General features: G+C 40.2%; 1 protein-coding gene across 1 annotated transcript in view; it reads left to right on the top strand.

Moving 5' to 3' along the window:
• Nucleotides 1–15,285, top strand: part of LOC127433594 (single-minded homolog 2-like) — a 16,158-nt gene extending 873 nt beyond the window's left edge. Inside the window, exons 2-11 of the mRNA XM_051685624.1 lie at nt 672–751; nt 1,016–1,105; nt 4,413–4,521; nt 4,638–4,723; nt 11,131–11,330; nt 11,463–11,569; nt 11,783–11,930; nt 14,043–14,205; nt 14,288–14,648; nt 14,690–15,285. Coding sequence (XP_051541584.1) covers nt 672–751; nt 1,016–1,105; nt 4,413–4,521; nt 4,638–4,723; nt 11,131–11,330; nt 11,463–11,569; nt 11,783–11,930; nt 14,043–14,205; nt 14,288–14,648; nt 14,690–15,285 — 1,940 coding nt within the window. The remainder of the gene's footprint in view (nt 1–671; nt 752–1,015; nt 1,106–4,412; nt 4,522–4,637; nt 4,724–11,130; nt 11,331–11,462; nt 11,570–11,782; nt 11,931–14,042; nt 14,206–14,287; nt 14,649–14,689) is intronic.
• The last annotated feature ends 1,279 nt before the right edge of the window (nt 15,286–16,564 follow it).

Here is a 16,564-nt window from a genome sequence, read left to right as displayed (position 1 = left end):
TCTCATAAAATACGCAAATATTCAATATATTAGCATAAAATCTTTAAAAATAAACCTGTTCCACTGAGTGAATTTCTGCTGCATCGATGGAGTTTTAATTGAATAAACATTAATGTGTTTCTGTAATAAGATGTTCATTCAGTTTGTCTCTGATTCCTGTTTAATATACAAAACACAAGAAGAAACAAGATTTTCAGTAGTATAAGAATTAGTTTAGCCCCCTGTTCTTTTGCCTTTAGTAAACAAGTCTGGCAAAGAAACATTCATGATGTTTTAGCAGTATTTTATTTTCTTGGCTTTTTCAATATTCACATGGATTATGTTTTGATTTAATGTCTAAAATAAATCGTCTATAAATTGTTCGATTGGACGCTGATAATTGTGTAATTCTGCTTCAGTAAAAGACAAATATGTCTATAACTATTAGTTTAATAAACGTGTGTATTATATTTCACTTGGACTGTTTGTTCTAAATGAGTTTATAATTCTAAGAAAATCAAATTTGCTTTGATGTTTTTTTATTTAAGAAATTCTGCTTTGAATTCTGTAGTTCCGAAAGGGTATTTGTATCTGCATATGATTATATTTATAAAGCTGTAGTCTCAGGCAGGTCTGTAAATCGCTGTATTTAAAGTGTATGTCGTTAAATAAATTGTAATGTTGTGTTTTAGGTCTCGGTGAGGCGTGGGGTCAGTCATGTGTCAGTCCTATGAACATCATGACGAAAGATCTCGGATCTCACCTGCTGCAGGTGCGACACGTCACAACAGAACACATTACCACATATATACTGCACTATTGTAACTTATATTATATATATATTTAGAGAAAAATGCCGTACAATATTTCAAGCGACATTAATATATTTGTATCCGACATTTACATCGAAAATATGTGTAGAAACGTGTAGAAATATGTACTTAATTTTTATTTTTTTAAAGCGAATTATAATTAAGAAAATTATTCAGATGGATATGTGTGTTCGATACATATATGTTTTTTTTTTTTTTTTTAGACGTTGGACGGGTTTGTGTTTGTTGTCGCGTCTGATGGTAAAATCATGTACATTTCAGAAACGGCTTCCGTTCATCTGGGTCTGTCGCAGGTGAGATTAAACAGATAACACACACACACACACACACACACACACACACACACACACTCACCCACACACATACACACACATCACACACACACTCACATACACACACGCACACACACATACACACACATCACACACACACACACATACACACACATCACACACACACACACTCACATACACACACGCACACACACATACATACACACACATCACACACACACACACATACACACACATCACACACACACACACACACACACTCACACACACACATACACACACATCACACACACACTCATATACACACACGCACACACACATACACACACATCACACACACACACACATACACACACATCACACACACACACACACACACACACACACACTCACACACACGCACACGCACACGCACACTCACACACACACACACAGACACGCACACACACACAAACACACTCACACACATCACACGCACACGCGCACACACATCACACACACATCACACACACACACACTCACACACACACTCACACACACACGCGCACACACACACACATCACACACACGCACACACACACACACAACCACAAACACTCACGCACACACGCACTCACACACACATACACACATCACACACACACACATACACACATCACACACACACACACATACACACATCACACACACACACACATACACACATCACACACATCTGTTTCACAGGAACACATAATGATATGAACAGGGGCGGACTGGGAGTAAAAAGTGGCCCTGGACTTTCTGGCCCAGAGCGGCCCACCAGACCCGGCCCATTACACACCACACATAACACACTGGCAAGGTGAAAAAAATATATTTCTATTGACTGCTACTCATGAAAACGGGCCCCACAGTGCAAACATTGTCATAACTTTAAAACATATAAACCACTAAGTACTTTATATTTCAGACGAATAACATGTCTGGAAACATTTTTCCCAACACACAGGTGTTAGGTTAAAATATACATGAAAGTACAAGAGAAAGTGTGTATTTTAGGTGCTGTGACAAGTCAGCATTTCTTCAAGTATTTAAAGATCTTAATCACCTTCAACTTTTTTCTAGAAGTGCAAATAAACGATTGTCTTAATTAATATGCGGTTGTGGAAACAAGTATAAAAAATAATATATTATATACTGTATGCATACAAGATCATAAAATGTTGTTTAAAATAGTTACATGAAGAAAGTCACAGCAGGACACTGATGATAATGCTTAAAATTTCATGTCAATTACCCACATAACTATGTGTAAATGTTTATTTAAAAACAAAAAATCAATGAAAACAAAGTTGGCCAGAATATGTATATATATATATATATATAAATATAAACAAATATAAATATATGTAAAAAAAAAAAAAAAAAAAAAAAAACATCTCCTAAAGTGTAGATCTTTGCAGATATTTTCCCTCTATGTGAGTTTGTTGCGTCTTTATATCTGCGAATTTTAATTCCTTCCCCAGAGAAAAAGTGAAAAGCCCTATGACAAGCGCTGTTTCTGCTGTCATTTAAACAAAGTAAGCCTCAAAGACTAAAATAGCCACAAATTAATATTTTTCATGACTTATTTTCTGCATTTTTATCAGGCATGAGCATTATTCAGCAAGCAGCACTTCCGCTCCCAGAAATGCTTTGTGGTATGAATAAATTATGCAAATGACTGCTCATAGCTTTACTGTTTGACAATTTTATTTACGCTGCTGTTATTGTATTTGTTGTAACTTGCAGTTATTTGTCATTTTGTGATTATTCAGAGCTCATCTTATTTTTAATATGTTGTTTTTGGTTGTCACCATTATTGTGATTTGTATGTCTATGTCAAATAATAAGGTCCACAGGAGGCACAGGGTTAATATGCACTTATAGACATGTGCTCTGATGTGTATGTCATTTCAAAATAAAAGCCATTGCATTAGCTTAACCTTACAGAGTTTACTACTAGCATGTAATGGCAGTGATATATTACAGTAAATATAAGAGCTGTATCACAAATGAAACACACATTCACACACACTTGTTTCAAGAGCTCATACTGTCAAACTCTCTCACTAACACACAAATAGTATGTTATAAACACTCCACACACACAGTCAGTTCACTGCTGATCTTTCTAAATCAACTAAAAATGACATCAACAGTCAGACTGAATCTGAACTGGACCGTCTAGAGAGTCAGAAATAAAGAGAATAAAATTATGAAAATCAGGATGATATTTTCAACTAACTATTTGATGTTCATTCAAACAGGACATTTATTGAAGAAGTTTAATGTTTAGCTTTAAAATCTTTGTAAATGATTATGTGAATATCCAGCTGTATTCCATGCAGATGTCTCCGGGTGACTTAAAGAGACAACGCTGTTTTTATTCCATAGTCAAAACAGCAGCGGCTGTAAGAGACAAACTCCACTGATGCAAATGATGCTGTTCATGTGGGGACACCTGTGTGTGTGTGTGTGTGTGTGTGTGTGTATACGGACTACTGACCATTCAAATGTGTTTACTGGTGAACAACCAAAACCATGTGTGTGTGTGTGTGTGTGTGTGTGTGATAGAGAGATAGATAGAGAGAGAGAGAGAGAGAGAGAGAGAGAGAGAGAGAGGGGTCTATGATGAGAACTTGTACTTCAGTAACTCCAGTGAAACACAAGCACTCAACAGTGATTTTATTGTGACAAGACTTGATAGTGTGTTAGTATGCAGCAGGAGCGCAGTGTGAACATGTGAACTGCACATTCCTCTGGACTCCTGCGCTCTCAATGCGCCGCTGCACTACAAAGCTCAGATTAACACACTCTCAGCCGCAGCTGCAAGAAAGTAATTTGTCGGTGAAGTGTTGTGAAGTGACCTTCCCAGTGTCTGATCTGCCCTGCTAATTTAAACACAAAAATAGATCAAAGTCCAGCTCACAATCCACTTTTGTTTTCACATGCAAATCATGTTTTTATACATTAACTCTTTGCAGTGTGAATCAGACTGTCTCTTTGAGACGAGCGCAGATCAATTTCAGACAAACAGGAGCTTAACCGACACACACACAGACACACACACACACGGGTGAATACATAACTTGTTCACAATAGGCATTTTTGTGAGTTGATGTAATCTTAAATGACACAGATTTTGTTTAATCTTAATCTGAGCTGTTCTCTTTTTATACTTAATTATCCTCAAGCCAAATCACAGACATAACAGATCAACACTGAACTCCACACAAAGCATTATTATCATGTGAAGTCTACTGTGTGTGTGTGTGTGTTGTAGGTGGAACTGACCGGTAACAGCATATTTGAGTATATCCACCCGTCAGACCACGATGAGATGAGCGCCATTCTCAGCACACACCAGCCGCTACACACACACTTCCTGCAAGGTACACAAACACAAAGAGAAGAATAAAGAATAAAAATAGAGCACATAAATACTGTCAAATAATGACACTTTATATTTATTATGAGATGATTGGCTGTTCTGATCTGTGTGTTTTAGAGTATGAGATCGAGCGTTCGTTTTTCCTCCGGATGAAGTGTGTTTTGGCGAAGAGGAACGCAGGATTGACGTGTGGTGGTTATAAGGTGAGACCAGAAATGAGCCGCATGTTCTCAGGGAAAATTAATTTTAATGTTGCATCATCACAGAACAAACACTGATTTCAGGTGTAAATCATCATTCCAATAAACAGATGTTTAGAATGAAAACAGATGGATAATCAATGGTAAAATGATCTTCTCATGGTTACTTTCTGCAAGCACATCTCAGATTTTGCATTGCAAATTTCTTTATGAAAAGCAACTACACAAAATAAATATTTGTTAAGATGTACAAATGTTTGTAAAGAATCACACAATTTCATCTGCTGCTGAACACTTGAACATTTGACTGTCAGTCGTTTTGGATCACGTGTGATTGTCTGATGTAGTACTGAACATTAAACGTGTTTTGATGAAATGAAGCAAAGATTCATTTGAAAGCTGCTCAGACCTGTTCAATTTACTACATGAAACATGAATCAATGACAGCTCGCATCCAGCAGCAGATTTTCCATGCGATCTCCACCCGTTTCCTCTTGCATACACACGACTCCGTGGCCCCATCATTCATAACTCACACGAGCGATCACTTGGGAGATTTGTTTGAAATTTACATTGGCAATAAACAAGTGGTTTATGTTAAGAAGAGAATAAATCACGCTGGATTGAGAGGTTCAGGCGCACAGGCAGGTCAACAGGAAATATAAATATATAAACGGTGTGAACAGGCCAGTGTGTGTGTCCACACACACACACACAGTACAAATGAGGAAGAGAATCTGAATGGACACAGGAGGAATCGTTCACATGACACGCAGCAGCTGCAGTTACTTTCATACATTAAACATTTAATCTTTTGTTATTTGATTCACTGGAGACACGTGAATAAATTCAGATCAGATTGTGTGTGTGTGTATGTGAACTCACTTTTATTGTCACTACACCATTACACAAGTGAAATGAAAAAGCTTGTAAATACAATAAGTATAAGTACACTCAACAGAATAACAATGTACAGAATAACAACATGCAGAATGACAATTAGCAATATACAATGTTGGGGCTTAGTTCAGGAGCGGGTTTGGTTATTAGCAATAACTAATAATTATCAAAGATATTTATTCATTATTAAAATCAACAGAACATTGATTAGAATCAACATTAGCTTATTAATCCTTCTAATCAACAATCATCAAAGATGACTATCAATTATCAAAATCAATAGAATATTAATAAGGATTAATATTGCCAGGGCACCACCCTGGAATCAGGGACTAATAACCAGACAGTATAGCAGTCTCAATATAGGATTATTCTCTTAGGAAAGTCGGCGTCCGGAGAACATCGACATTCAGAAGGAAAACAATGAAGGCATGAATCCGAGTACTGACATCCCCTGCCAGCCCTTGGCACAGGTGCATGCAGAACAATACCAAAACACTTCTCTTTAAAGTATAACAAAGTTTGTTGATGCAGTAATATAAATTAATAATCAATACAATGCAGTTGATAAACGTCTGACTTCCAACTACAAACTAAACAGTAACATGATTAGATATGGTAACAGATAAGCCTATAATACATGAGAGGAGGGTAGGTGTGTGTGTGTGTGTGTGTACAGGTTTAACCAGAGAGTAAAACCTGAGATCACCTACATTGTGGGGACCAGCCAACAGTCCTCACAAGGGAAATAACATATTAAATGATGTTCTTTTGAAAATGTAAAAATGCAAAAAGGTTTCTGTGAGGGTTAGGTTTAGGGGTAGGGTTAGGGTTAGGGGATAGAATCTATAGTTCATACAGTATAAAAATCATTATGTCTATGGAGAGTCCTCATAATGATAGCTGCACCAACGTGTGTGTGTGTGTGTGTGTGTGTGTGTGTGTGTATGTATGTATGGATAGAATCAATAGTTTGTACAGTATAAAAATCATTATGTCTATGGAGAGTCTTCATAAGGATAGCTAAACCAACATGTGTGTTTGTGTGTGTGTGTGTGTGTGTAAGGAGAGAAGGAGGGCACAAAATGGTGGCTGTGGGTCTCGTGGAGAGTGCGTCACATGAGGTTTCCACCCAGAGAATGTGGCCGCGAATGTGGGCGGAGAGATTGGTTAATGCCGTCTGCCTGTTTAACGCATGTCTCCTCTGGTATGATAACTTAGGGACAAACCTGGGCTCTATCACCGAGTTATTTGTTCACCAAATGTATTTGCGTGTATGTTTGTGAGGAGTAAGTGTGTGTGTGTGTGTGCTGTTAGTACGATAGAGAGAGAACAGAGTGACGGCACCGAAGCCGGTTTTAGCAATCGTGGGAGGGAAGGCAACCATTAGTTTTATCACTCAGAGACGCGGTGAATGGCTCATAATCCATCCGCTGCGGTCGTTGGTTCTTTAATGGATAAACTCAAGTGTGCCAGTCTCACCTGCAATGGCGGAAATGCACAAACAGCCCAACGTGGTTGGATGACAACACAGCAAATCTCATTCGTGGTAACAGTAAGTTACATTAATACTTTGAGTATTATTAGCAGCAATGAGCGGTACAAGCTGTACAAGCAACAACCATGATCCACAAGAATTACACACTATATAATCTATCTCTGCCCAGACGTAAACCTCTTACTTGAGTCGCGTGAGAATGTGGGTAGAATGTGTGTTCGTCCCCAAAGCTTGGGTGATGATTGGAGGCCGTTTCCTCGCTCTGCCGGCGGTCGGTACGGCGGCTGATTCTTGGCGGGTTGGTGGAGAAATCAGCGAAGTCGACTCGGTTGAAGAAGGAAGAGAAATATTCTTTCTTCACTTCTGCAGGCAAAAAGGTGAGACGTGGATTGCTTGAACTTCTCATTCAATAGCCTTTCTATCAATGCAAAGCCTTTCTATCAAACTTTAAGTTACACCCCGTTATCTCGCATTTGCACTCAGTATGGACAAAAGTGTCCAGAATGTTTAATTTTGACATTTATTTAAATGTTGCCTCAAGCATATTGCTAACCCTAACCCTAACCCTAACTACACTTGGTGACCTAATGAGAGTGGAGTGTTGAGATCTTTTTAAGATTTGGTTCAACATTTTGGGATTCCTAGATCTCAGTTTTTTAGGTATTTACAGCTGCGCCACCTGCTCTGTACTATTTCTGGGAGTAGCATACACCCCCCCCCCAAAGCGGCAGATACTCTGGTAGTGGTGATTACTGCTTTTGGAAAAGGTCATGAGGCATCAGTGTATTACTCCCTGCTAATTCAGAGTCTGGGGAACGGAGCTTTAACTTCTATCAATAAATTATTGGAGAAAGATTTAAACTTGGTATTGGAGGAGGGAGTGTGGACTAGGATTCTAAAAAAACAAAGTCAGCATCTAGAGATGCAAGGCTATGCCTTATGCAATTCAAGATTATACATCGATTCTATTGGACCCCTCTAGATTGTATAGGCTCGGTCTTAAAGACACACCCACCTGCTGGCGATGCCAACCAGGGAGGGGCTCTCTCAGGTGGAAGCAACCAACAAGCCAAATGTCTAAGACTGAATGCATAATAATAAAAATATATTTTGGGTAGGCCTAGCCCACATTTATTGATCGGCCTATGCAACTTATTAAAATGTAATCTAGGACTCTTATCATTTCAAATGAAGGACTTCGCTATGCTATCAAATTGCTTGAAATAAGAGAGGGAGACATCTACAGGGAGAGACTGTAGCAGGTAGTTGAATTTTGGAATACAATTAATTTTAATAACATTAACCTTCCCAATCATAGATAAATGTAATGAAGCCCACCTGCTCAAATCACTCGAAAAACTTTTTATTAAGGGGTCAAAATTAACTCTAACTAAATCACACAAATTAGCTGGGAATAAAATGCCCAAATACTTAATGCCCTGTTTGGGCCACTGGACGGTGCCGGGCTGGAAAGCCGTTACTGGGCAGTACACTGTCAGAGCCAAAGCTTCGGATTCAGACCAATTAACTCTGTATCCTGAGAACTTAGAAAATGTATTAATAATTCTGTGGAGGCAAGGCAAAGATCTAGTGGGGTCAGAGTCAAATAATAAAATATCATCTGCGTAAAGCAAAAGCTTATGCGCCATACCTCCCGCCACCACTCCTGGAAAATCATCCTCCTTTCTTATCGCGGTTGCTAATGTCTCCAGGGCAAGACAGAACAATAATGGGGAAAAAGGGCAACCCTGCCAGGTGCCCCTATCCAGAGTAAAATAATCTGATATTAATCCATTTGTTTGTACCACCGCTACCGGAATGTCCTGCAAGAAATATTCCACCCAACCAACTCCAGCCAACAGGAGGCATAAGCACCCAAAACGAGCAGATTTATCCACAAGCTGTCCCGAAGAAATGATTCTACACAAAACAAACTCCAGCTGCTAGGTGGAACCAGCACAAAAAGAAATGAATACGGCGCCCAGCTTCCTCGAACAGTCAAGTGTATGTTCAGTGAAACAGGTCCACTAGGCGGCAAAATGAAAATCACCAAATGGCTTACTCACTCCAATGTCTTTATAAAGGATAATGCTTGCTGGGGACATGTAAATACTTTTTGGCCATCCTTAGTATCTATTCTATTCTATCTATTCTATTCTCAGTTTGGCCAGAAACATCAGTGCAAAAGTGATCTTCCGTTGATGTAAGAGATTCTTGCATTCCTTGAATCAATCACGTTTCTCTCTTGTCGAATTCGCAAAGTCTGGGAACAAGAAAATGCTGTGGTTCTTCCAAGAAAGCCTTCTTTTACTCCTCACCTCATGTAACAAGATCTTTATCAGATGATCTCAGAAATTTGGCCAGAATTGATCGCGGCCTGTCTCTCTCAGCGGATCTCCGAGCCGGGACCCTGTGAGCTCGCTCGATTTCCAGCTTATGTTATGTCGTGCAGACTCGGGAAGAGCTCGTCTAGGAATTTCACCATATCTCGGCCTTCCTCATGCTCAGGAATTCCTACAATTCGGATGTTATTTTGTCGATTACGATTCTCCAAATCCTCCAGTTTTTCCCAAACGCATTCCAAATCTATCTTGGTCGCTAGCAGATTAGCAGATAATTCCCTCTCTGATGACTCCAGATAATCGATCCATTTCTCGACGTCCGACAATCTTGTAACCAACTCAGAGAATTTCGTCTCCATGGAAGTAATCGATCGACGTAATACAGCAAGATCCTCCAAGTCTGCAACAACCTTTGTCAGCATTACCGACACATTCATCAATTCATGCTGGATTTCTTTCAGTTCACCATCCAAATTGAGTCCAGGGCTTTCGGCCTGTTGCTCAGGGGCTTCAGCTTGAGCATGTAAGTGTCTTTTAATATCTCCAGAGCCCAAAGATTTAGAATTTTTTGACATATTGTCTCCCTAGAACAGTTAAGAATCAGGGTGTATTTAATCTAACCATTTATGACACAAATAGTAATAAAATTAGCAAAGTGCACAGAACTCATCGTTCACATGTCCACTCCTCGCATGGTGTCACGTGACTCCGATCTTGTTGGTGTTGAGAGAGAGGATGTTCTCCTGGCACTAGCTTGTTAGGGAACGCACCTCCTCTCTGTAGGCCATCTCGTCATCATCTGTGATCAGGCCTACCACTGTCGTGTCATCTGAAAACTTGATGACGACGTTGGAGCTGTGTGTGGCCACGCAGTGCTGGGTGTAGAGAGAGTACAGGAGTGGGCTGAGAATGCAGCCCTGCGGAGCTCCAGTGCTGAGGTTTAGTGGAGTAGAGATGTTGCTGCCCATTCTGACCACCATTCTGACCACAGGAAGTCCAGGATACAGCTGCACACCGAGCTGTTCAAACCCAGAGCCTGGAGCTTAACGTCAAGCTTGGAGGGCACTATGGTGTTGAATGCTGAACTGTAGTCCACAAACAGCACTGACATATGTGTTCCTTTTGTCCAGGTGGGAGAAAGCAGTGTGTAGACTGAAAGCGATGGCATCATCAGTGGAGCGGTTGTCACAGTAAGCAAACTGTAGTGGATCCAGAGAGGCAGGCAGCAAAGAGCAAATGTGATCTCTGTTTAGTCTCTCAAAACATTTGCTGATTATGGGAGTCAGAGCAACAGAATGCCAGTCATTTAAGCAGGTGATTTTAGTTTGCTTCAGTACAGGCACAATGGTGGACGTTTTGAAGCATGTGGGAACTGTAGACAGGGAGGGAAAGGTTGAAAAAGTCTATGAAAACACCTGCTAGTTGGCCCGCGCATGCTCCGAGGACACGACCCGGGACACTGTCTCTCTCTCCACAAGGGCGGTGTTGTTCACCTCAAAGCAAGCATGTTAAGGTGTTAAGCTCATCCGGAAGAGAGGCGGCAGTATTTTTTTGGGAGTATCTATTCTTTTTGAAGTCCGTGATGTTATTGATTCCCTGCCACAAGCTTCTAGTGCCACTGGTGATAAACTGTAACCCCACACAACTTATGTGTGTGTATGTGTGTGCAGGTGATTCACTGCAGTGGTTACCTGAAGATCCGTCAGTTCGTGATGGACGTGTCCCTGTACGAGTCGTGTTATCAGGTCATGGGTTTGGTGGCGGTCGGTCACTCGCTTCCAGCCAGCGGCATCACAGAGATCAAACTGCACAACAACATGTTCATGTTCAGAGCGAGTCTCGACCTCAGACTCATCTTCTTGGATAGCAGGTGAGACCTATCTGAGGCGATTTGAGACGACATGTGTTGAAAAATGTCATGCGAGTTAAAGTGCTGTGATGGACGTCTTTCATAAACAAGTATAATATTTATGAAACATTATAAGTTGTGTTTGTGTATCAGGGTGTCAGAGTTAACTGGTTACGAGCCCCAGGATCTGATTGAGAAGACTCTCTATCATCACGTCCACGGCTGTGACGTGTTCCACCTGCGATACGCGCATCACATACGTGAGTCACTGCGATCTTTCATCAGGTCACCTGTCACATTAATAACAACAGCAAAATGAAATATAAAAGCATCAAGGCTGTTCAACATGAATGTGTTTATTTTAGTACACTTCAGATTCCTAGTGTGGATGCTCACTGTTTCCATGGAGACACAGACAGGAAATAAAAATAGAGTTAGTGGAGTAACTAACACTCTCTCTCTCTCTGTGTCAGTGTTGGTGAAGGGTCAGGTCACCACTAAATACTACCGTATGCTGTCAAAACACGGCGGATGGGTTTGGGTCCAGAGTTATGCTACAATTGTTCACAACAGCCGCTCGTCTCGTCCGCACTGCATCATCAGCGTCAACTACGTCCTCACGTGAGTGACCTTTAACATGCATGTGTGACATTTACACACACACTGTAAAATTAACCAGAAATATGCACACTTTTGTTCAGAAGTATGGAATCACTATGAAATTTGTTCTGAAAGACATTTATACTTTTATTCATCAAGGATGCATTCAATTAATCAAGCATTAATGTTGTAAATGACTATTACAAATTAATGTATTTTTCAAATGTGCTGTTCATCCAAGAATCCGTCACTTGCTGCAACGACACCTCAGGCATTCTAGCGGTCAGTTTATTCAGATATTCATGAGAAAGTTTAATTTCATACTAACCCTTTCAGCAGCACTTCCTGTAGATGTATTTGGTTTGTAGAATATTTCTCACAGTCATTACAATCAAACAGTTCCTACAACAGCTCAACACCTCAAATAACTATTTATCCAATCTTTAAGTTCTATTGTCCATTCTACCCTTATTCCAGTGTCATATGTGTCTTTATCTTAAAACCCTGCATAAATCAGCATCAGTCTTTTCTTCACTGTTGTAGTTGAAACTGGTGTTTGTTGCTCATTAAAACTATCCGTTTATCACCTGTGATGAGTCTGTTTCTCTCACTAGCAACTCTAGTAGTGCAAGAAATAACCTTCATCCCTCAAAGAACAATAAACTGATGAGTTTCTAAAGAAATATGTTTCTTTTTGGCCATTTTAAAAACCAAATTCCACTTGCAAGTGTAAAGTGGATTGAAATCCTCAATACTTCAACAACTGATAAAAGACTCTGAATAGTGATGTCCAAACTTCATTAACCTCTTCAACTCTGGGGCATTTTTGGGCTGCCGTATGCAATTTTTCACACTCAAATTTAAAAGCTCACCATTCACACATTCTGTGGACTAACTAGCAAAATATGGTCTAATTTTTTTCAGAACCCCCCCCCATCAATCTTATGATGAATAGAATATTTTTTTAATATAACTTTGTAAGCATATAATTCTGGTTCTGTTCACCCCGTCTCCCTCCAAATAGTCTTATTTTATTCCACTAGATTGCAGCAAGCACTAGAAATTATTTTTTTCCCCATCACCTTCTGTCACCAAATGTTGATCTGAAATGTATGTGGCACTCTAACACATTTTAGCCCTCACAGATGTGCTCGTCCATAGACATTCAGTCTAATTTTCAGTTCAAGCACCACCCTCATTGTTTCATTGAATATCTCGGCCTCTGAGTGGACTAGAAGCTCAATTCATCATTTGTAGTTGATAACATATACTGTATTTCTCATGATTTGTTTAGCATGCTTTTCCTGCAGGACTGCATATTTTGCTCTGGACATCTAAAATATAATTTTAGATTATTCACACAAGCAAGCTCACTGACAAGTAAACAATGGCTCATTATTTAGAAAACTGCCTAAGGTAAAAGCAGAAATAAAGTTTTTAGCTATTTGGGGCTTACAGCAGCAGTGATAGGCGCATAAACGAGACGTTTCTATTTGATGTCTTACAAATTGTATGTCTTTCACTTTGTGATTCTTTTTCAAATCTTTCAAACTGTGGTATTCCTGAGAATGAGAGCTTTCATTTGATATATGACTTGTCTAATTAAGTGCTAGTTTAAAGACTTATATTCATATTCATATTTCTACCACATAACCACTAGGTGACGCTTATTTGCGATGTGGATGTTTTCAGGCCTTATTTTGTTATTTTAAGTAACATAAATGCAGAAGTGATGTTATCTTATGAAAAGTTCAGATTCTAAGCCTTCAAATGATACCCCATATGCCTGACTTATACGGGTACGAGTCGGGCCGACAGAGTTGAAGAGGTTAAGCAGCACAACTGCTTTCAAATGAAATCTACCAGAGTATTGAAAAATCTACCAGAATACCAAATTATCAGTAGACTGGAGTAATGACTGCTGAAAATGGTGCTTTGCCATCGCAGGTAAAAATATTATTGTAAAATAAAAAAATAAAAAATAAAATAATTTCAAAACATTATTAATGTTTCTGGCAGTATTTTTGGATCAATTAAATTAAAACCTTGGTGAACAGAAGCATCAATTTCTTTCCAAGCTTTTAAATGGTAATGTGTGTGTGAGATGAATGCTGTGTGTGTGTGTCACAATAGTGATGTGGAATATAAGGAGATGGAGTTATCGCAGGATCAGAGCCGCTCCAGACTGTCTCTCTCCTATAAGAGCTGTCTCAGCGCTCCGCAGGACGCCCGCAAACAACTCAAAACCAAAACAGGCAAAATCAAACACAAACACAAAGTGACTCCGTATCTGCAGGTAAAACACTGTAGATCACAGTAACATGCATGTATATGCCGTTTGTGACATGTATGTAACGGTGAACATTTCATGTTTGCAGAGCACGCAGATGGCTGATAAACTGGAGTCTCCGTCATGGAAGTCGAGCCCCCCCTACTGCCTGTCGTCCTGTCAGGAGCAGAACAGTGTCTCACTCTCTCAAGTCCCGCGGCCGTACACTCTACCGCTGAACTATCCTTTAACACACGGACATGCGCATGTCTCGTCCAACTGCAGAAAACTGCGAGTGACCCCAAGTGACCCCGCACGACACGTCTTCTCTGGAGAAACTCCCTGGAACTGCAGCACCGCAAATAAACCTGCAGGAAACCTGCAAACTCCCCCGACAACTGCAGCCTGCAGCACGTACTCAGGTAACAAACAAAGTTACACATCAGACACAATGATGACAGATCAGACAGGCAAATAGATGTTTAACTGGACCTGACTCTGTGTCATACAGGTCAGACGAGTGATAGGAGGTTCACAGGTGTGAGTTTCAGACCCAGCGGCGCATTTAAAGAGGAACCGTATGAGCTGCAGAGCTGCAGTCAGAATCACAGCTGCGCAGACGACAGCAGAGGGCGAGTGGATGAACGCAATGGCCCACCGTCGAGTCAAAGCAGCTGTGAGCGGCTCCGAGCGCACGACCTGCACCAGCCAACGCAGATAGTGTTGCAACAGCGTCGCAGGACACGTGTGATGGACACGACGTACAAAGCATGCGCAGACCTTGCTGAAGAGAGTAACGGTGAGCGGTGCACACCACGACAGCCGGAGCCCAGCGACCTGGAGGACAAGAGGATTCTGGCAGGAACGAGTCTCCAGGCACAGATGCCGTACGTCTCTATAAACTTCCATCACGTTCTGACCAAACACGCCTCATTGCCGCCAGCAGTCTACGCTCTGAGCCATCTGACGGACAGCTTCAGTGATCGGGGGGAAGAGGTGAACCCGTACCTGTACCGGATTCAAAGTCCCTCCTCCAGCCCCTCCCCCGAGGGACATCATGTTCCTCATTACATCAGCACGTCCGTCATCATCAGCAATGAAAGATAACACACTCGCGATCCAATGCTGAATTTACAAAAACACAAACGCTTCATGCGACAATGTCAAATTATGACTGACAGTTGATCGCAGTTCTGTTCTATCGTTATATGCAAATCAACAGAAATAGACAGATTTCCTGTTCATATATAAAGCAACGTCTCCTAAAGGAGAATTCTATAGGAGCAAAACAGCATCAGGTATGCAATATATTCTGTTTTCACTAAACATGCAGCCGGTTCAGCGGGACACTAGAGTCATTAAATACAGATGAAGTTGAAATGTGTTTCTCCAGATAAACTTTATATTTGCTGCACATTGTGATTCACTGATACGCAGGAGTGTCAATGTACTGCAGACTGACATCAGATTCAACAATACTGCTGATATTCAGACTGACAGAACGATATAAATATTGTATTAAATCCATGATGTTGTGATAACATTCACAGAATGATGACTTAACGAGTTTATAATTGCAAAATCAGTGAATCAATTGCATTTCAGTACTTAATAGTGAAGTCATTTCTAACAGTTTTCAAGCAACTTTCCCCAAACTCTCCCCTCCCGTCTGCAATTGGTTGGACAAGCAAGTAGTCCCGCCCCAAACTGACACCACTGGTTGAGTCAGAAAAGTCACTGGCCGAGTTTGGATAGGCAAACTACTCTCCTTATTAGTCTTACTACTTCTGCCATTTAAATATATATATATAATTCTGAACTCGGCCAGTTTTACACTCTTTAGGAAGTCCAACTCAACTACTAATGGACTCCTGATAGTGATTGATAATACATTAAACAGAGATATTTACCATGCAAAAAATGATACGCTTCACTTTTAAATGAGCTTTAAACTGTCTTTCAGACTGAGTGGAGTAAAACAGACTAAACAGTAAAATGATCATGGACATTTTTGACCCTCTGTAGAAAACAAATAATGTACCAGGTGCTAGTCTAGTGTTCTTTTGCTTAACAACCGATTCCTGCAGTATACTATGTTAATACGTTTCCAGACAGTGATATCAAACAAGTGATGAGCATATTTATTGAAGTCGCTCAGATTGCAGATTGATTATTTACGGTGCAAATCAAGAGTCTAGCATATGCAAAGGATATTAAATTACTGATAGTAAAATGGCTGCAGGTAGATTGCTTTAAATCTGAATAAACATGAGATGACACTATAAGTGTGTGTTGTGATGTCAGTTAGTAAACAAGCTCTCGTTCACAAAGACTGATGGGATTCGCTCATGAATTCAGGTGCTTGTTTTCCACACAGTGATTTTTA

Source organism: Myxocyprinus asiaticus, chromosome 43 (assembly GCF_019703515.2).
Source record: "Myxocyprinus asiaticus isolate MX2 ecotype Aquarium Trade chromosome 43, UBuf_Myxa_2, whole genome shotgun sequence".
Taxonomy (NCBI): Eukaryota; Metazoa; Chordata; class Actinopteri; order Cypriniformes; family Catostomidae; genus Myxocyprinus; species Myxocyprinus asiaticus.
The sequence above is the reverse complement of the archived record's forward strand: the minus strand, read 5'-3'. Positions and strand labels throughout refer to the sequence as shown.